Raw genomic sequence first — 20,429 nt, 5'->3', positions numbered from 1 at the left:
GGGTGGATGTTTGTCTGGGTGTGTGGACGGGTGTTTGGCTAGGTGTTTGTCCGGGTGTGTGGACGTGTGTTTGGCTAGGTGTTTGGGTGGTTGTGTGGATGGGTGTTTGGCTAGGTGTTTGCGTGGTTGTGTGGGTGAGTGTTTGACTGGGTGGTTGGGTTTTTGTGTGGCTGAGTGTCCTGGGTGGTTGTGTGGGTGAGTGTTTGACTGGGTGTTTGGGTGTTTGAGTGGCTGAGTGTTTGGCTAGGTGTTTGGGTGGTTGTGTGGATGGGTGTTTGGCTGGGTGTTTGGGTGGTTGTGTGGGTGAGTGTTTGGGTTTTTGTGTGGCTGAGTGTTTGGCTGGGTGTCCTGGGTGGTTGTGTTTGGCTAGGAGTTTGGCTGGGTGTATGTAGGGTGTTTGGTAGGGTGTACTTACAGTGTTTGAGTGGGTGTTTGGTGTATTTAGGTTGTTTGGCTAGGTGTTCTGGTGGGTGATGTTGTTGTTCTGACAATTGGTTAGTAAGGAGGGCTTTGTACTTCAGGGAGTTTGGGTCAGGGTGGTTTAGGTGGAGCCAGAATGTTTCTGCTCTCTTTTGGTGTGATTGTTGGATACTAAAGATTTAGCCAGATTTGAATGAGCATTGATGTTTTGTGGAATTTGGATTTGATTGCATAGAAGGCTCTGCTTTATCTGCGAGTATTTGTATGGCCGGGTTAAAGCACCCTGTAGCACTCAGGGTTACGTCGAGGTAAGTGTATGATGTTATGTGCAAATGTGAAGTAATTAGTTGGTTTCTTGTTTGCTCTTTTCTGGAAGACCATGATGCTTGTTTTGTTACGGTTTACTGGTGTACCATTTATGGCAGTACTCCTCTAGGATGGACAGGTTCTGCTGTAGGGGACAGCAGGACTAAATCATCCACACAGATCAGGAACTTCACCACAGTGTCCTGAAAAGTGAGACCTGGGGCTATAGATTTCTCCAGCAGTGTAGCTAACTCATTCATAAATATGATAAAAAGAGTTGGACTTAGGCAGCATCCCTGTCTCACCCCACATTCTTGTTTAAAAAATGTCATTCTTTTATGTTCAATTTTCACCGCCTACTCATTTTCCTTGTACACTGATTTAATGATATCCTCTCTCTCTCTCTCTCTCTCCTTAGTCTATTTAATTATTAACTGATTAACATTAACAGTATAGTTGTGAGAGCTCATTCTCTAATTTTTGAAATCTCTTAGCTAATACCACTCCAATTAGATTTAGACTTCTGCTAACTACTTTAACATCCCTCGTTTAACCCACAGAATGAATAATGATAAATGAATTATTCACATGCTCTGCACTGTTCTAGCACTACGGTCTGTGACAAGCAGTTTCCTTAGTAGCTCATGGCCTCACATGCCATTTTTACAGCATATCTTTTCTACCATGCACTATCCATCTCCTCCTGGCACTTATATCACTGCTTTCTTTATACTTTATCTTAGAGCCATGCCCTTTTATTGACCCCTGGCATGGCTCTGGCTTGTCTTCCCTTCACTGACTGTAAATGACACGACTGGCTGCTTTCAGCATGGTAGCCACCTCCTCTCCATCACCATGTTGTAATAACCCCCATTACGCCTCCAGTGCATGGGCCATCCTTTCCCACACAGGCTACTTAGAGTTAGCAGTGAGAGTGCTAGTTTAATAAGCCATTAATGGATAGGCCAATAAATAGCAAGGCTATGGCTGTATGAGAACAAGACAAGCCAGCATGACAGCAGGCTATTAAACATGAAGGTGAGATGCCAGGCCTAAGTGAGAGTTAGTGTCGACAAAGCAGGTGACCTAAGCTCAAGGGTAGAGCTGGTGGAGCTCAGGCCAAACACATACACTATAAAGATACAGGCATAAGTGCAGGCTAAAGGATTCTTTTTTGTTGTTTTGTTTTACACACACACATATATATATATATATATATATATATATATATATATATATATATATATATATATGTGTGTGTGTGTGTGTGTGTGTGTGTGTGTACAGTACTGTGCAGAAGTCTTAGGCACATGCAAACAAATTCTGTAGAGCAAAGATGCCTTCAAAAATAATGAAACTAAATGTCTCCGCATTTAAAAAAATACTATAAAGAGCAGTAAACAGTAATAAATGAAACAAGGTCAATATTTGGTGTGACGATCCTTCGCTTTAAAAAAAAAATAGTAGTCTCAGGTACAGTTAGTGCAGTTTTATAAGGAAATGAGCCGTAAGTGTTACTGAGCATCTTGCAGAACCAGCCACAGTTCTTCTGGAGACTTTGACTGTCACACTTGCTTCTTATTTTTGCAGCAAAACCCAGCAGCCTTCATTATGTTTTTTTTTTTGTCTGAAAAGTGTCTCTTATGTAATCTGCTGCTTTCTTTACTGACATACAAACATTTTTCTGTAACATTTAATTTTATGCTAGAAAACTAATGTTTGGAACTGAAATGATTTTCTGTGTGAACATTGTGTCCAAATATTGCCAGGTCTGCATGACACATCCAGTCCAGTGGTCATAATTTTTTTCCAAAATCATTACTACCATTGTTAAATCTATTGTAACATAATACAGTACATTTTCTTAGTTAAGCAGCATTAATTCTGTGTACATAACACTATATAACACTGTGTAGTTTGCTTGGTATGTCCTAAAATGACCTCATATTATTACCACTAACATAATTTAACTCAAAAGGGTGACAAAGTAATTATGTGCCTTATTACAGGCTATAGAAAATAAGTGAATGCTTGAATCCCTTTGGGGAGCAACTTTATGTAGCCACAGTTTGTATCCTCTCCTGAATATTATCTTTGTTTGTATTATCTCCTGATAATGTCTCTGGTGATGGGACATAACGGGTCTGTGCCCTCGACAAAAGTGGAGAAAGTCTGTTGCTAGGAGCTGTTTTTTTTTTTTTTAATGTAATTTGAGTCCAGCTAGCATCTTCATTTTCTGGGTGTTTTGCTAGCATTAGTTATATAACAGATTTTTTTATGCTGCACTATGCTGTATTTCACTTTCCTGGTTCTGGAAATATTGTCTAGCATCCTTTCGAGCTAAATTATATGCTTAATAATAATAGTTCCTACCTATAGCCAGCCCACGTCCTCGGTTTGTGTGTGTGTGTTTGTGTGTATTTGTGTGTGTGGTGCAGCAGGTGGTAATTTAACAAGTGATAACAAGTAAATTTTTTTTCTTCAACAGTCGAATGACCCTATTTGTCTGATGGACAACCATGAATTTAAAAAAAAAAAAAAACAGATATCCTTGACACATAATGTCTTGAGCGCTCATGATAGTGATGTATCCTGCTTTGGATAAAGCATCAGTCAAATGAATAAATATTAATAAAACTATGCAGCTTTAGAAGTGCAGTTATCAGAGAGTCTTTAAATTGTGTCCATCCCATTTACAGTTAGTGTAACTATTTATGACTGCGTTCAGTGTGTTACTCAGACCATGGTGCTACACACGATGCTTTATTAAGTGCTTCATAGAGGTGCTGAGCATTGTTTAGATGAAATGCGTCATTAGATGGAAACTGCATTCACACACTGTAGCTCATTGCCTTTACGTCTTGTTGAATTCACTTGGGACATGTAGTACTTGAAGCAGCTGGATAAACCTTCACATATTCAATGTATAATGCAATATGTGTGTCAATGTGTATGATAATGGAACAGACAGAGCTCCGCTGTTGTTATTGCTGAGGTTCATTTTGCAGCTCATGGTACTGGTGGGCTAGAGAAGCTCTCCATGCATTCATGCAGCCTTTTTCCATACACTGCTCCATGGCTTCTCCTGGTCCCTTTGGAACCCATTAATAAAGCACTGGAGAGCTGAGATGATCACACACACGCACATACGCACACACATGCATACACAAAGGCACATATAAAAACAAACGAGTTGCCCACTATACAGCTGCTGGGTTCAAATTCTGCATCAGAATAATCATCCACCCAGACTGACGTGCTAAATAGAGAGAGGGGTAAAAACACAAATAAAGATATTTATAGCCTACTTATCTTTCATCCCAGCATGCCTGATTAAACCGAGGGGAACAAGGGAATAAGTATGTTGTCATATTGTCAGATTTGTTATAACAATATGACAAAATGACATTAGAATCCAAAGGCAATCGTGTTTCATTTATTGGGTCTGCTTTACAACCCCCCCCCCTGCTCTCAATCCTCGCCATACTTCATCATCCTCAAGTTTTTCACAACTTCTGTTAATGCCTCACTTATCCATTTTAACTTCTGTTAATGCCTGCTTTATCCCCAACGCCTTTTCTGTTAGCACAGCTCATTTAAGAGCACATACAAAAAAGCGAGTTTGTCGGAGCGTTGGAGAATACAGCCTGGCAGTCCTCGCCAGTCCCATTCTTCTGGCCTAATGCGGAACATCCCCGGAGTCATGGCATGGGCAGCCTCAGGGATGCAAAAGCAATATTAGAGACAGGGGTCATGTGCGGGTGAGCTGAGAAAAGTTTGTGCCATTTGAGCAAGCTTTTTGAATGAGAACTTTTCAAGGGATTTGGTAGAGCTGTGTGGGGTGTTTTTTTGTGTGTGTCTGTGTGTGTGTGTGTGTGTGTGTGTGTGGTCGGTCGATCGGGGGTGCGTGAGAGGTGGGTTTAATGGTTAAGTAACTAAACTAGTAATCAGAAGATTGTGAGTTTGAATACCAGGACTGCCAAAGCCACTGCTGAGCCCTTAAGCAAGGCCCTTAACATTAACCTCTGTTGCTTGGATTGTACCATTTCTTAATTGTATGTTGCTTTAGATAAGAGTCATTTTTAAGTTGTCATTTTTAAACTTATCTTGGATGGTTGATTCCTATTGTTTGTTAATAAAACGTAAACATTCCTTTTTTCATGTAGAGCATAGACTTTCCTACTTTTTTCTTCTGTAAAGAACTGATTCGTATGAGCTCATTACGTCATCCCAGAATATAATGTCCATGGTTTTAAATCTGTCATGGTCTGATACACCAATGATTAAAGGATGGCATACTTGGAAACCTTTATTTTGCACAATCAATATGCTAATCTAGCTGGCTAGCTTCGGTAAAGTTATTTTTTGATTGTTACTGAATAAACTGTTGAAACTGAGAATACTATTCTCGGATATTGGTATTATCACTCATGTCTAACGTTACCTGTAACCTGAACACATTCAGTGCATCTTGGTGTAGATTCTTTGTGTCTCTGGAACTGTATTGGAGGGATGAACACCATTCTTCCAAAAGATATTTCCTCAGTTGATGATTTGATGATGTTGGTGTAGGGTGATCTAACACGTGACTCTTGGTGATTGGGCTATTGTTAAATAATTTGTTGAAAATATCAAACGATCCAGTTAAGTCTCTGCTACTGAAATCCTATGACTGTTGTGGGATAGTTTAATAGCCGATGGCTAGCCAGTTAATTTTAGTGTTATGCACGTCCGGAGCCTTTTTATTTTTTCTATTGGTTGGATGGATGGCTGGTTAGATGGTTGGTTGGTTGATAGGTTGGTGGGTTGGTTAATTAGTTGTTTAGTTGGTGGGTTGGTTAATTAGTTGTTTAGTTGGTGGGTTGGTTAATTAGTTGTTTAGTTGGTGGGTTGGCTGATTGGTGGGTTGGTTAGTTGGATGGTTGGTTGATTGGTTGGTGAGTTGGTTTGTTGGTTGTTGGGTTGGTTAATTAGTTGTTTGGTTGGTGGGTTGGTTGATTGGTGGGTTGGTTAGATGGTTGGCTGATGAGTTGATTGGTTGGTTGGATGGTTGGTTGGTTGATAGATTGGTGGGTTGGTTTGTTGGTTGGTTGATTGGTTGAGATTTTCTTAGGTTATTTTCTTTGGTAGTTCCTTAGACATTAATATGTATATGTATATGTAATTTTACGTACATTATTAGGAATGGTTTCAACTGACATTTTAATAGCACATATTTTTTTATAAATGTCTATAAAATGTGTTCTTACTACTATGTCAGTGACAATTCTACAATACTGTTTCAAAATTATTTAAAAAATTGGATTAGTGTACTGTAGAGACATTTGGTTCACATTTCAATGTTAAAGTGGTTCTGCTTTCAGAGAGGGATTCTCTGTTGTGAAGTTTAAAGGGTTCCCCAAGAGGGAAAAACCAAAGAACATTTAGGAGTGCTATTTGGAATTGTGCCTTAGTGACCTCAATGTTGTGTCCAACTGCAGCTCCTCAAGACTCTCCCCAAACGAGCAGGAATTTCTCCCTGACCTCAGAGCAGCTGAGAGGCCTGGTCCAGCTGGCCACCACAATGCTGCAGCTGGAGCGCCAAGTGGAGGATCTAGCAACCGAGCTGGGTTTCCTCAACTGTGCTGGAGAGTCATGTGGTGTTAAAGGTAGAGTTTAGCGTGTCGTAGATTTTCCCAGAAGTACACAAACCACACCAGTGTGAGCGTATCATGAACACAAATATACTTATTTAGATTTAATGAAGGAATTAATGACTTGAAATAATATCTGATTGATCTTAGTAATATAACAGTTTTTTCTTAATGACTGGATGAATTACTTAGCGACTCATGGAATTTCACAGCTCTTATATGTATGTATGTTAAATAATCTCTGTGCAACTATTTTTAAAGTTATTTTTATATTTTAATGTAGATTTTTAGCACCACAAAGCTGAACTTTCAGGTTATCTTTGAGAACTGCATTCATCCAAGATTTTAGTTTAATAGTGTGTGGCTGCAAGCAGTTATATGATGCTGTTTATATCAGTGTGGCCTGCAATGTTTTATCCATACACTGCACCAGAATGTCCTCTAAACTCTCTCTCTTTCTCTCTCTCTCTCTCTCTCTCCTTGCTTCTCTTGCTATGAAAATTAAGAGCTGCCGTTTTTTTTTTTTTTTTGCTCGCCATGAAAATGACTGGTGCATGTAGTAATTTCTATAAAGGTTACATTAAAAAACAAGACATGCAGAAAAGACCTCAATTTACAGAGAAGTAAACAGCCTTTAAAGGGCAGTTATCCAAATCATTAATTCAGGCAATCAAATGACTTAATTACCAGAAATTCATCAGATGAGCTTAAAGGTCAAAAAGTGACACCCTGGCTGCTTCCTTCCTCATTCGGCCCAGCGAGCCCCTCATTCTCGTTAAGCTAAATTGCCTCACCCAGGGTTTCACATTCAAAGCGTCTGATTAGAAAAATGTGGTCCTGATGCATGGACTTTTAATTTGCTGCCTACACACACACACAAACTTATCCTCCTCTTCACCCGGCCATGGATTACCGCCGATACGGCTGGAGCTATCTGGGGTTCAAATAAGCTCCAATCTCCTAATGTGGTCTGAACACAAAGCTCAGTTTCTGCAATAATTATATCTTTTTTCCTTTTTTTTCCTGTGGGACATTGAAGTCATTTTCGGTCACTGGTGCATAGAAAAGAGGACAACTCAAGTTTTAAAAAGCACTTCTCTCACTGACTCATTTTCCAGAGCGTCATGGATGACTGTGGATTTGTCCACTCATTGTTTAGTCTCTGTGCATATATTCTTAAATGTTAAAAATATATCATATTTAATAAGTTTGGGGTAACTATCTATCTTTGTGTTAATGGCAGCTGTTGATAAACTGGAATGGATCTCTGTCCCGCTGTGTAGGGAACCTAAAGAAAGTCAGGGATGATGTGGAGATGTCTGCACTGGATGGTAAAGTCACACCAGACCTGCTGCTGCAGAGTACAGAGGTACGTCACACAGTCCTGCTGTAAGCTGTTGAATAACTGACTGTGCACTACATAAGAAAGGGTCCTTTTTAGTTAAAAAAAAAAAAAAAAAAAAATGATAATAATACATCAAGATAACACCCAAGAAGTGTTCTGATGTATAAAAAAAACACAAGGCAGAGGTAAAGAACAGCATCATTGTGCAAAGTTGGCTCTAGTTCCCCAAGTTTGTGCCTTTCAAACAATTCATACATTTTTTAAAGGAAAGTCAATAGGCATATGCTTGTTGTCATGGTTACACTAGTATGCTTATATATTATCGAAAGTATTGATTCAGAAGTGGAAATGAGAGTTGTTCAAATAGATCACCTAGGTAAAACTAAAACTACTATTATTTCTTGAACTGAGAAAAAAATAATATACTTAAATGAATTGTGAAAAAAACACTAAAAAACCTATTGCCTCTGTATCTAACTGATATAACTTAAAAAAAATTTACATTTTCAATTTTCTGTTCAACATTCACATGATTTGAGTTGTAGTTCAGTGGGGATGAATATGATATGGAGGAAAAGAGTGAGTGCAGTGTGGGAATATTTGAATGTAACTCACTTACACAAAACTTTTGTGCCTGGTTTCTAATAATAAAGCACGCTGGTGTCAAAATTAAGGGGAAAAAAAAATACTCTCAGGAGAAAGAGTTCCTCAAACGGTGTTTGGTTAGTTCTTAAAGTAGAACCTTCTCTGATAGGGACACACATAAGGAACCTTTGAGAGTTTTCTTAAGTGGGACAAACCAAGGAAACTTTCAGGTTTCTAGATTTTCCAAGAGTGCAGTAACTTGAATATGTACTTGAACAGAAGAAATCCACAAGCAAAAGCTCACATGAATAAATATAATTAAAGTGAAACTGGAATGTGTCAAAAATATAACTCTATAACTCTCTGTAGTTTTGATTATAAATTATTTGGTTATATAGGTAAAAACTGTAATAATACCAGTCCTTATTATAAAGAAAGACAGCCAATCAGATATGGGAATTATTATGTGTATGGCCTTAATTTAACTCAGTTTATACCAACACTGTTGAATTCTTGATTCTGATTCAGAATATGTTAATGAATTTTCTGTAAAAGCATGTGTCTGATATTGGCTTCAAGGCAAATCTCATTTTTTTCTTTTTTCTTTCTTTCTTTTTTTTTTTTAAATTAATGCTCTTAATTCTCTAGTAACAACTTACACAGCGACATGTACAGTGGATGTTCCATATAAACAGATTTAATAAACAACAGCAACAACTACAACAAAAAATGTGTGAAAATGTAGATATGGTGAAGTTTTCTGTAAGGAGACATGCATTTAGTATTTCTGGAAGGAGTCTCCAGTGTCAGCACTTTGTAACAGTCAGAGGTAAAGCTCTGACATAATGTTTTTGGCAGCATAGATGTCTTTCAGGTTTCTAGGTAATATGACAACCTGCATTTTCTTTTGTCTTATTAACTTCAAGAGAGAAAGAAAAATAGAGAAGCTGTGTGAGGTAATGACTCTTTATAGCTGCTATAATGTAAGTGATCACAGGAATTCACTTCTGCGGATGATCCACAACATTAAATGTACCTATAAACAGATAAAAAGTACATATCATTCTTTAATAAATAAAAAAAAAATGTTAGCATTGACAAATTGCTGTGGTGTATGAAGAGTGAAACACTCTGGGACATGCTTTATTGGAAAATGGACATCACATCACCCCATCGTTGTTTATTTTCCTATTTTGATTCATGAATGTATTCAGTATTTTATGTTCTATGTATATTATGTTCTACTGTATTACTGACCTGCTTAATTCTGGTCCTGTATCTGTGTGTAGGTGGTGTGTCTGGAGTTTGAGTGGAGGGCTGCATTTCGGGTACTGGTTCCTCAGATGGCTCACGGTGTGAAGAAGTTTCTGGAAGATGTCTGCAGTAAGAGTCTACAGCAGGAGGAGAGGACACATAGCTCCACCTCATCTCTTATCCCTCTAGCCGGTGTTTCTCTCAAACAGGAAGCTGAACTCTGTCCAGAGAGAGACAAGCCCAAGATGATCGCTAAGGTAAGTTTCATCTGTGCGTCTGTGGTGTGAAAACTGGTTGCATCCCAATATGTTATGTTATAGCATGTTAATGGTGGAATTACAGCCAAGCTATACAGATCACAGTGAAACAGTGAAGTCAGAGATGCTACACAATGTCTTTATTTTCCATGTTAGCTTTGTTTAGTACTCATTAGCTTTCAATGACATTAGATCTACAATGACATTGAGCTCCATTCATGAATCTTCCATAGTGACATCTGCTCCGTCTTAGGGGACCGAAGTTCCACAGTTCAGTCCGTGTCCAGCTGTTTCCTGTGTTGGTCCAGGATGTCTCGCCTCATTTTATCCCTCATTGCGATTTTCCCTGTTTAGAGAGCTGTGTGCTCACATTGGTGTGAGGAATTGATGGCCTGTCTCAACGCCAGCTGTGGGCCTCTGAACTAGGCAGAGTGCATGTCGTTTGGGTCTCGCCATCGGCCTGCTGAGAACACGTGTGTGTTTAAAGTCATAAAATAAACGCATTACAGATGAAAATGGATCTTGAGAAAGAGTTTTTAAATATGCACTATCGAGAGCCTCAAATAGGCTGAAAAGAAAATACTTGTAAAGACAATACGCTGAAATGCCGTCATGAAGAAATAAAACACTACAAATGGTTGGCACAAGTGCAACAAACACATCTGGACTTTGACATTAACAGTGATTCTTATGGCACGTTACTGATCATGGCTGGATCATCATGGAGTGCTGACTTTCTTCCATGTTGCATGTTGCACATGTGTTTCTGTGTTGCATACATAGTTTGTGAAGATGAGCTGCTCTGGATGTAAATCTCACCACAGAAGGAAACCGTATTTTACTTTTTCCAGCGTCATTGTGTCAGGGTTTCTGGGAAGTCTGGAAAAGTATGAAATTTAGAGGCACTCATTTTCAAGCTGGAAAATATTGCTGTTCTGTTATTGAAGTTACTTAGATTTGAAAGATTAAATCCCAGAGATCTAAAGGAGTTATCTGTAAACATTTTCTTATTTTCTGACCTAATGCAGCCTCCCTAATACATCTCACATTTCAACTTCGCAAAACACACACAAACACACCACAAACAAACCCAAATAACCCTTGACACCCCCCAAAAAGTTTTAAAAATTGTAGAGTTTTGTGTTTGAATTTGTTTAGTTGGTTCTCTTTGACAAATGTTCACATTTTCATCTAAAAACATAAATCGTTCACTCATTCATCTTCAGTAACCACTTTATCCTGGTCAGGGTCATGGTGGATCTGGAGCCGATTCCAGGAACACTGCATGTGAGGTAGGAATACACCTTGGGTGGGACGCTAGTCAATCGCAGAGGACCATTCACACACTCACACCTAAGGGCACTTTACCATAGCCAGTTCACCTAGTGGAGAGTTTTTGGGAGGCGGGAGGAAACCAGAGAACTTGGAGGAAACCCACACAGACACAGAAATCTGGAGGTCAGGATTGAACCTGGGACCCTGGAACTGTGAGGCAGCAGCACTATCCATTGTCCAACTGCTCACATCGCTCTCATCTTACATAGTTCTCTTATCTAACCTTAAAAACAAATTTTACAAAACAATGGAGAATTCTTTTGCACACAAGGAAAGGATAAGAATGCTGTTTTAATAAGTGTATGAAATTGTTTAGTTCTGTTTGATCAATGCGCACATACAGTAAATATGACTAAATCATTAAATAAATATATCTGCTACTTTGATGGGAGTCAAAGCAACTGAACTTAATCAATAAAACATGCCTAAAACTGAATCCATTTTAAAGCTCATTTACATCAAAAAACTAAAACTATAACTAAACCAAAAATGAACCTTGATGTGAATGTGCACATGGCTGATGTTTCTCAAGCTGATGTTGGAGGCCCTGTGATCGACATTTCAGCACTGATGATCCTTCTCATGTCGATACAAGCATTTGAATAAAACAGCTTTGTAATGTTGATCCCGACTTTAATTCCGGCACTTTGATGGAGCAGTTGGCGCTCGCTGAACCACATCACAAACAAGTGTCAGAATTTGTCCACACTCAAGACCTGTACAACACATTTCCGTGTAGGTCAGTGCTTCGAAATGAGCAGCGCTCGACTCAAAGGTTACGACGTGCATTTATTTGCATCCCCTGCTGCCCTGAGACTCAGAGAACTCCAACCATTTCTGACACATACCGCAGTGGACCATAAGCAGGTGGCAGCACGCTACCACAGGACCGGCTTCAGAGCATAGCCACTCCAAACGCATTAATAGAATCAATATTTCACACTTTCATATTCATACATTCATGCCTTGGTTCAGATTCCTAGTATTTCCAGGGCTCCTGTCCCGCATAATGTTAGGGAGACCCATTTATCACTCTGAAATCATGCCCGAATTATTGAGCACGTTGTCTTGACGCTGGCTGCACATTGCCCTTAACCTTCTGCCTCTCAGTAAGGGCCCAAAATTCAGCACCATTCAAAAGTAGCTGTTAAAAAGTCTGCAACAGAGTATAGCTTTTAAATGTTTTATAGGCTTACAGAGGAATAACCTTGCAGTGGCTGTCCTGGTGGGATCCATATCTTTGATCTGTATTAGTTAAAGGTTCTCAGAACCCGAGCAGTGGACTTGAGAAAGCCATAAATCTCACAGACACCTCCTGAGTCCTCATCACCTTTGGTTTGAGAGAGTGCCGAGCATGCGGCTGTGTACTTTCACCTACCTCTTTCACACTCCTTCCAAGCTCTTAACGGCCAAAGCGAGCTGGTTATTGACTCGACTGTCGAACTGGCTCATTGTTTCGAGGCCTCTTCTCTCCGCTGGGGCTCCAGGCTTGGCAGGGGCTCTTACTGTACTGAGAATGTCTTTCTCTGACAGCACGAAGCAAGAGGCTAGGGTAGGTGAGTGCTGATATTTAGTGGAGAATCATGAAGTCACCCCTCACTTGCTTGTGCACTGACTGATTGATAGTATTGGAATGTTTCCATTTAAAAAGCGTGCCGTTGTTGCCTGTGTTCACGAGGCCTCAGGCTATGGTGACTCCCAAGGAGTGTATATATGGTATACACACATGTTTTACTGCTTTCAAGATGCCTGGTGCTATAACTCACTTCTATAGGTGTATAAATTTGGCAGTGAACTCACTGGTATGGCCTGATCCAGTGTCATTCATCCTGATGTGCTGCTCTTTCAAAGTGAGTGTGTGTGGATGGAGGGAGGGAACAGAGGGCTGCTTGGGGTGCTTGGGAAGGGTCTGGGGTGATGTCTTTATTTTGGAAAGTGGAGATGGAGGAGGAGGAAGCAGACTGAAAATGTTGTGTGCATGTTCCAATTTGGGGCTGCCTTCTTCACTGATAACCCTTAGGAGTCTTTTCTTTCAAGTGATGTGCCCCCTGAGGCTCTCTTTTTTTTATTCGCAGGCATACACACATATTCATAATCACGCTCTCACTCAGGGCTTGCAAAGAGAAACCTTTCTTCAGGACAAATGTGGAAACATGAGATAAAGTATTGCTCTTCTTTCCAAGTGCCACAGGAGAGAAGGCTCCAAGTGTTTGAAAGCCTGACTTCTCTCACATCCATTTCTGCCCGAGTGATTCAGGCACTTTAATCTAACGCACACTGAAATTTTACTTGTGTTAAAGTTATTTCAAGAGATCAAATGCAAGTATTTCTCTTTGAATTTGGACTGCTTATCTGTCCATGTGATTGCTTTCTGTTCCTTTCTTTAGTTTACAGTGTAAAAGAAGTGTCTGAAAAAATGTCTGTTTTCCAGCAATATATACAATATAATAGCTAGGGTTCCTGGAGGACTAGTGGATAGACCTCTGTGCGCTCACAGCCGTGGCCCGGGTTCAATTCCCGGCCAGGCAACCAACCCCAACCACTGGGGCTGCACACAACAGTGCACTCCCAGTGCCAGTCCCAAGCCTGGTTAAAATTGGGGAGGGGTTGCTTCAGGAAGAGCATCATGCGTAAAAACTGTGCCAAATCAAATATGCGGACCAATGATCCACTGTGGCGACCCCTAACGGGAGCAGCCAAGAGAACAACAACAACAACAACATATACAATATAACAGCTATATACCCTCATTGTGTCTGTTGGTAGTGATTCAAGGAGACTTGTACAGTTTTGCTATTCATATATTCATAAATGTCTTTGAGATTGTACAGTCAGCTCCAGAATTACTTGATGGGTATAGAGATGGTAGAGATCTCACACTGAAAACACAAATTTACTGCCTTGCATTTAGCTAGTCTGTCACTGCTCTTTGTTTACTGCATTCATCTCCACTGGTAGTTGTATTTAGCATACAGTGAGCAGCACTTACCGCTCATCTCTTTCCTGCTGAGTCGGTTTCTCCCTCTGCTTTTTCTCCTTTGAATATTCCACATCTTCTGCCAACTACATGACTTGGCATGACTTGGACATCCCTGTGCTGACTGCTGACTGGAGCCTATGTCAAAATGGCACGCTCATCCAGCAGATTTAATCCTTGACTGAGAGTCTAACAGACAGGGGGTCCACATGTTTTTTTTTCAATATTTTGTTACGATCCATCATAATTTATGAAAATTATTAGACTCATTTAGAGCTCTAGTTGTTAGTCTGTCTGACAGGTCACTTGAATTGGATGAATTTAATCCAAAAGTCTATAACTCACAAACATAGCCTGTTTTAATTAAAAAAATGTTCAAATACCTCCAATAAATAGAAAAATCTTATTGTGCACATTTAAATATTTGAATAGCTCACAAAATAAGTATATCCCTGACTGCAAATTGGTTGAACACTCCTGGTCTAACCTGGTCTAAAGATTTTGGAAGCAAACATGGCTCAGCTGAAATCTATTAATTGCCACTTACCAGTAGAGCACAAGCAATGATACTGAGCCTTTGGCTGTATCTGGGAGGATTGTCCAGGCTATTTCCCTTGTTCAGCTCTGGTCTCTGCAGCATCTGGAGAGTAGTCTGGTCCTGCCCCTGCCTCTTCTGCCCCCGGGTGCCCATGACACGCTGTAGGCTAGCCATGGCAGCCACTCTAAACATGGCAGGGACCCATGTAGAGTTGGATGTTGTAATGCAATCCACAGTGGTGAATGCACTCTTTCACATGGCACCTAAAAGAGATCGCTATGCCATACTGCAAAGACTTTGTTGACAGCTTTTGGGAGAGTCAGACAGGCCCCAGTTCACCCATACCCAACTCTGTGGCACATATTCTGGCCAACATGGTTAATCATGTGGAGGTCAGGTTTGGCCATATGCCTGCTGGTAACTCCCAAGTTAGGCATTTGCATTGTGTGTGGCATGCACTGGTAATACATTAGCTATTTTGCTGCTAGCATTGGAGCAGTCCCTGCAATTTGTAGATGTTGCTGCCTCTGTAAGGGAGCTGATCGTCACACCAGTCCTGGCAGTCGGATACCTGGACCAGCTTATCTTATCAGTGTCACCAAGTGTGAATGGCTTTGCCTATGTGTTCAGATCAGCTTTGAGTACTGGGGTCATTCTTCATACCTACTGCTGAAATAAACCACAGATAGTAGGGCTCTGGTTCCAGACTCACAAAGCCAGCATCCGCAAATGGACCATTGCCATGGCACCTTTAGATCACCATACCTGCTTTAGTGTTCCTACACCTACAGGGGAGGGAGGGCACCCTCAAACTTCTGCTAGAGGCCAGGCGTTTTTCTGCGGTTCATGCTTATATATGGAACTATCAATATCCATGTTTATTGATCAGGATAATTCTATACATTTCTGTCATTTTTTGTAGTTTGGATGTATTTTACATGCATATCTTGGCTGTCCTCCTGCAGTTCTGTGCAGATGTGATGGAGGAGTTGGATGCTCTCCTCCCTTTGGCTGTGGCGTGTAAAGAAGATGCTCTGCTCCCTGTGTGCTCCTGCTACATAGAGTTGTGTGGCCAGCTAACCTCGGCTCTCCTGACCAAGCTGGATGAGAGGGCAAGGGAGGTTCCTCACTCCTCACCCCTCAAGAACCTTCCCACCATACTGGCCTCCAGCACTTACATCCACCACAGACTGGCTTACTATGAGAGCCAGCTAGGGGACACCAATCGCATGTAAGTAGGTGTTTTAAAAGAGGTTACACATGCTGAACATGCACAATCAAAATCAAACCATTTTACTCTTAATCTGTTTAACTAGAATTAATATAGTTGCTCATAAATATGCTTATGCTAGAACTATAAAAATATATCCTATAGGGAATATAATTTAATCTACAAATGAAATAGAGTGTTAAGACATTCAAAATAAAATTTGATCCAAAATGTAAGACAATATATGAATTTAATTAACTGATATATTAATTAATTTTATATCACAGCATGGTTAAATTCTTAAATCTGATTGGTCAGAAGTTGTGCATTGTTTTTGTATAACCACATGGCATGGACAGTAGCTCCGGCTGTAACATGAGCAATAGGTTTATATTAAAGCACTAATTCTAATATGTTATCATTTCTATAGTAACAGTTCATTCACAGGGTGGGAACTTCACATAATCTAAGACAAATAATAAAAAACATGTTTAACAAAGAAAAAGGTGTAATCATTGATGTGATGAAGTTTATAACTATAGCTTTTGCTGTTGATGTTGTTGTTATTTCATCTGCAGGGTGACTTTGTGAGAGCATACAGATTTCACAGACTAGAATATCATTTTGACCTTTTGTCCTGCTGTTGATCCTGCAAAGATCTCTGTGGTGATTTGAATCTGCTGTTGTCCGCTGTTAAAATGAACTGTTTACTACCACAATAAATAATGTACAGTACCACAATAAATAATGAACAGTACCACAATAAATAATGTACAGTATACAGTATATATTTTACCTGAGATGTAAACTATGTGAGAAACGGAAAGGGCAAACAAGAAGACATTTTATTGATTAGATAGATGCCTTAGGTGGACTTTAACCTTTCCACTCTCATCTACTGAGTGTTTCAAAAGTCACGTATGCACTCAACATTGAATCCTATTCAATTCTTCATACTATAAAAACAACAAGAAGCATAAATAAAACAGCACATTAAAAAAAGACCATTCTTTCTGGAAAATTGAAGTTTAACTTTTGCATAATGTACATAAAACAAGAGACATTTGTGATGGGGAGCTTCTCAATTTATAGTTTGTCCACCGGGTTTTTCCCAGTCAGGGAGATTGTCAGGCCATTGCCAGAAATACTAAAATGCCGTAATTGGATTGTAAAGAATCAGAGCGGGACCTGCGTGAGCCTGCGAGTCCTGACAGAACTATTTATCTGCAAAGGATGTGTGTTTGTTCGAAAACAGATGTTAGCTTGCAAAGAGCCAAAGGGAAGGAGGAGGGGAGAGAGAAAGAGAGAAATTAAATACAGAAATGGAATAGGAGAGAGTGATTGATTCAGACAGCACACGTGGCCTTATGATTTGAGAGCGGGTAAGAGAGATGGTGGGAAAGAGAGAAGGAGAGGAAGTACAGAGGTGGCGAATGATTGGCAGGTAATAATCGGGGCCATTTGCTGATATTAATCACTTAATGGCACTTTGACCCATGAAATGCATGCCTTCTTAAATTTGGCCCTTATGGCTTTGATGTGTCCGACTGCAGGCCTCTGACTCTGCTGCCCATCCAGAGGAGTCAGGAAGTGACGGAGGCCATTCACGAGCATCTGACCAGCTACTGCGTCCATGTGTGTGCCACCAGCATACTGCAGGATGCCGAGAGTCACTACTGGGCAGATGACAAGTCATTTTATGAGGTATAGGTGGCAAAAACACTTCTGGTACACTTTATTACATTATTTTACATGAAAGTAGTGAATGAGTTCAGTGTAATTAATAACAAGAATAATAACAAGAAATTATTATTTATATGAATTTAATTATAATGACAAAAATAATAAATTAATATTTAAATATATTTAATTGAATACATTTAATTTTTATATTTTATGTTATATTTTGTAATTATGTTCATTTTTAATTAGTTTTTCTTAACAATCGGTTAAAATTAAAATCATTCAACAATTTTTTTTGTTGAACTTAACAATGGCGCCGTTGCACACATAACAATACAATTGCTTTGACTGCTCTCCCTGTGACTGTTCCAGTGGTTTCTCAATTTGCTGGAAAATAGACTAGTACTAGAACCGCAAGGACTGCTGGTTCGCATTTGAGCCAGTTCTTGTTTTCCTTTTTTTTTTTCCCAAAGGGAAATCCCCATTTGGTTCTGTGATCTAAAACCAGAAAGTATTTGCATTAGGGCACAATGTTCAGACATGGGTGAGCCACAATCATATCTTTTTTAGTATTTATTGTTCACATGTATAAAACATTTTTAGAAGGAAACATTGTCACATTTGCATACAGTTAGTGAGAGCAGTCTTTTCCAATGCTTCAGTGCCTTCTAGAATAATCTACGTTATTGTCTGTAGTGACCTCCTACAATCATCCCCAATCTGTAACCAAAGGCAAAATTACACCAGACCCTCTGTACAGGAGCAGTCCATTATGGTGGTCCTAAAACGTATGCCTCCATTAAGGCCTAACCAGACAGTGAGCACACACACAACCTTTGTAGGTTGTAGGGCAGACAGGCCTGCTGTGTGCAGGTGTGAGACTGACTGCCAGTGTCTGGGCCCCTGTTGACCCTGAGCCCTGTTCCCTCCTCCCGCCATCTCTCTTTCCTTCTGACCCTCCATGAATCCACTTCCTCCCATGCCAGGGGGTCAGAGCTCCCTTGGAGTGCTTGTCCGGTGCGCTCGCATGCGCCGCTCTCAGTGGCTGCTTGCTTGGCTCAGCTGTAGTGGAGCTCGTCCCAGTCCTCATTAGAAGATGTTGAACATGGCTGTTACTAATCTGTGTTTGGTCACACTGTGAACCGGGAGTGCTGTTTCCTCTCTGCCTGAAAGTAATTAGACTCAAAGGAAATCACTTTTTGTATTCCCAGACTCTCTCTTATTCTCTCTGAATGCCCATAACTCTTTTCTCATCACACAGTGCTCTGCTATCAACCTTGACCTAACCCTTTGCATGAGCCGTTTGTGTTTCTGTCATTTTAGCTGTGTGTGTGTGTTTGTGTTGGGTGATGTTCTGAGGAGTTCTGATGCTTTCTCCAGATCAGGCCTTCGATACGCCCTGTGTCTCGGTGGGAATGAAGGGGCCAGGTGTGGAGTGCAGGTGGTCTGAGAGATACGTGAGCCTCAGAGATACTGGCCTCTTGTCTTTGCATATTTTTTGTTATTTTTTTCTGTCTTTCCTTCCCCTGTTCTCTTCTTTCTCAATCATCCCCTTCAAGTCTTTGCTCAGTCTTCCATGCTTCCTGCGGTTTAATCTCTAAATTCAGATTGTTTTTCATTGCCTTTTTATTTCTTCCCCTCTCTCCTCCTCCCTTTCTGAACAGGGTGAAAGGTGTTCCTTCTCTATCCAGATGTGGCACTATTTCCTCTCAGCTTTGCGCAGTGACCTGTGGAGCACCGTTTCCCCGCTGTTGGCCCAGCAGACCCTGGTGCAGGTGTTGGCACAGACTCTAGAGCTCCTGCTTCAGCGATACTCCAGAGCTCAGCCCTCCTTCAAAAGACACCCTCAGATCAGGTACCAGACAGCAAGTCATCCTTAACTGTCCTGAAAATCACCTGGCAAACTCATCACACATGGTTATGACCTTCCACAGACATATTTGAGATCTTTTGATCATGTTTTACCATCTGGTTTTATGTCTCCAGGCTTGTCAGGGATAGTAGATAGACCAGATATAACGAATGGTTCTTATTGTTGATGTTACTGTTGTTTAGGAAAAACAGATTTTAAAGGAATAGTCCAACATTTTTTGAATGTAATCTCTTATCGACACCATTTGTAGTGTATAGGCGATTACTACAGATATTAAATTCAACATGTTCTACTGTAATGAGAAAAGTGCAGAGAGCCTGTTTACTCGAAACTCATTTACAAAGGGAGTCTAAGGGCAGACCCTGTAAATGTTTATGCAAAATACTTATGTTTTGTCCGTCGGGTTAGCTCTTTATAATGAAAAGATCAGAGATGAGACAAAGATCAGAAGTGCTCCTCCTGTTGAAATTTAACAAAACAGAGATGGGAATGATTTGTGTTTCTGTGTTAAGACCATAGTTATGTGGATTTGATCATGCTTGGCTAGCACAGAATCTCACAGAAAGCCTAATACATTCTCTCATGTCTGACTCAATCCTTTACCTTAAGACCTTAATTGTTAGAGCATGACAGTTGTAGTTAGTAATTTGTGTTACATTGTCGGATATTTTAAATGTTAAGTCACCAGCTGCCCTTTCATTACATCAAACTTCTGGATGTTTTCTCAGTAAAGGGCAACAATTCTCATCCATATTAATCACATATACACTACAAATACAGTGAATAATTTTGTTGAGAATTTAAGGAATCAGAGTATTCCATTAAGGTCATCTCTGGCTTTGAGTCTCTGGAAATGTCCTATAGTTGTGATTGCATATGTAACTAAGCTTGATCGTAATCCAATGTGAAGGCCATCACCCGAAAACCACACACTCGGCTACAGTCTAACTGTGTGCAGTCATCCGCACCACCTCGACCAGCTCACCATATCTGCAGCGCCTCACGAAACACTA

The 20,429-nt window shown here is 40.2% G+C and overlaps 1 protein-coding gene and 1 long non-coding RNA gene across 5 annotated transcripts in view; one reads left to right on the top strand and one right to left on the bottom strand.

Moving 5' to 3' along the window:
- kiaa0825 (KIAA0825 ortholog) overlaps window positions 1–20,429 on the top strand; it is a 119,752-nt gene that overhangs the window by 22,209 nt on the left and 77,114 nt on the right. For all 3 annotated transcript variants that reach the window (XM_026931276.3, XM_026931278.3, XM_026931275.3), the window contains exons 5-10: window positions 6,207–6,374; window positions 7,643–7,728; window positions 9,579–9,800; window positions 15,616–15,881; window positions 17,414–17,564; window positions 19,208–19,398. In XM_026931276.3, coding sequence (XP_026787077.3) covers window positions 6,207–6,374; window positions 7,643–7,728; window positions 9,579–9,800; window positions 15,616–15,881; window positions 17,414–17,564; window positions 19,208–19,398 — 1,084 coding nt within the window. The remainder of the gene's footprint in view (window positions 1–6,206; window positions 6,375–7,642; window positions 7,729–9,578; window positions 9,801–15,615; window positions 15,882–17,413; window positions 17,565–19,207; window positions 19,399–20,429) is intronic.
- Window positions 8,848–15,089, bottom strand: LOC113537009 (uncharacterized). 2 transcript variants are annotated; one of them, XR_003403720.3, is made up of 4 exons: window positions 14,660–15,089; window positions 14,125–14,301; window positions 9,547–9,763; window positions 8,848–9,325 (listed from the first exon to the last, which is right to left on the bottom strand). It is a non-coding gene; the product is annotated as an uncharacterized LOC113537009 (long non-coding RNA). The 2 variants fall into 2 exon arrangements; XR_008300838.1 differs by having other exon boundaries at window positions 14,125–15,083.

This window comes from Pangasianodon hypophthalmus, chromosome 24 (assembly GCF_027358585.1).
Source record: "Pangasianodon hypophthalmus isolate fPanHyp1 chromosome 24, fPanHyp1.pri, whole genome shotgun sequence".
Lineage (NCBI taxonomy): Eukaryota > Metazoa > Chordata > Actinopteri > Siluriformes > Pangasiidae > Pangasianodon > Pangasianodon hypophthalmus.
This window is presented reverse-complemented; position numbering and strand designations above follow the sequence as displayed.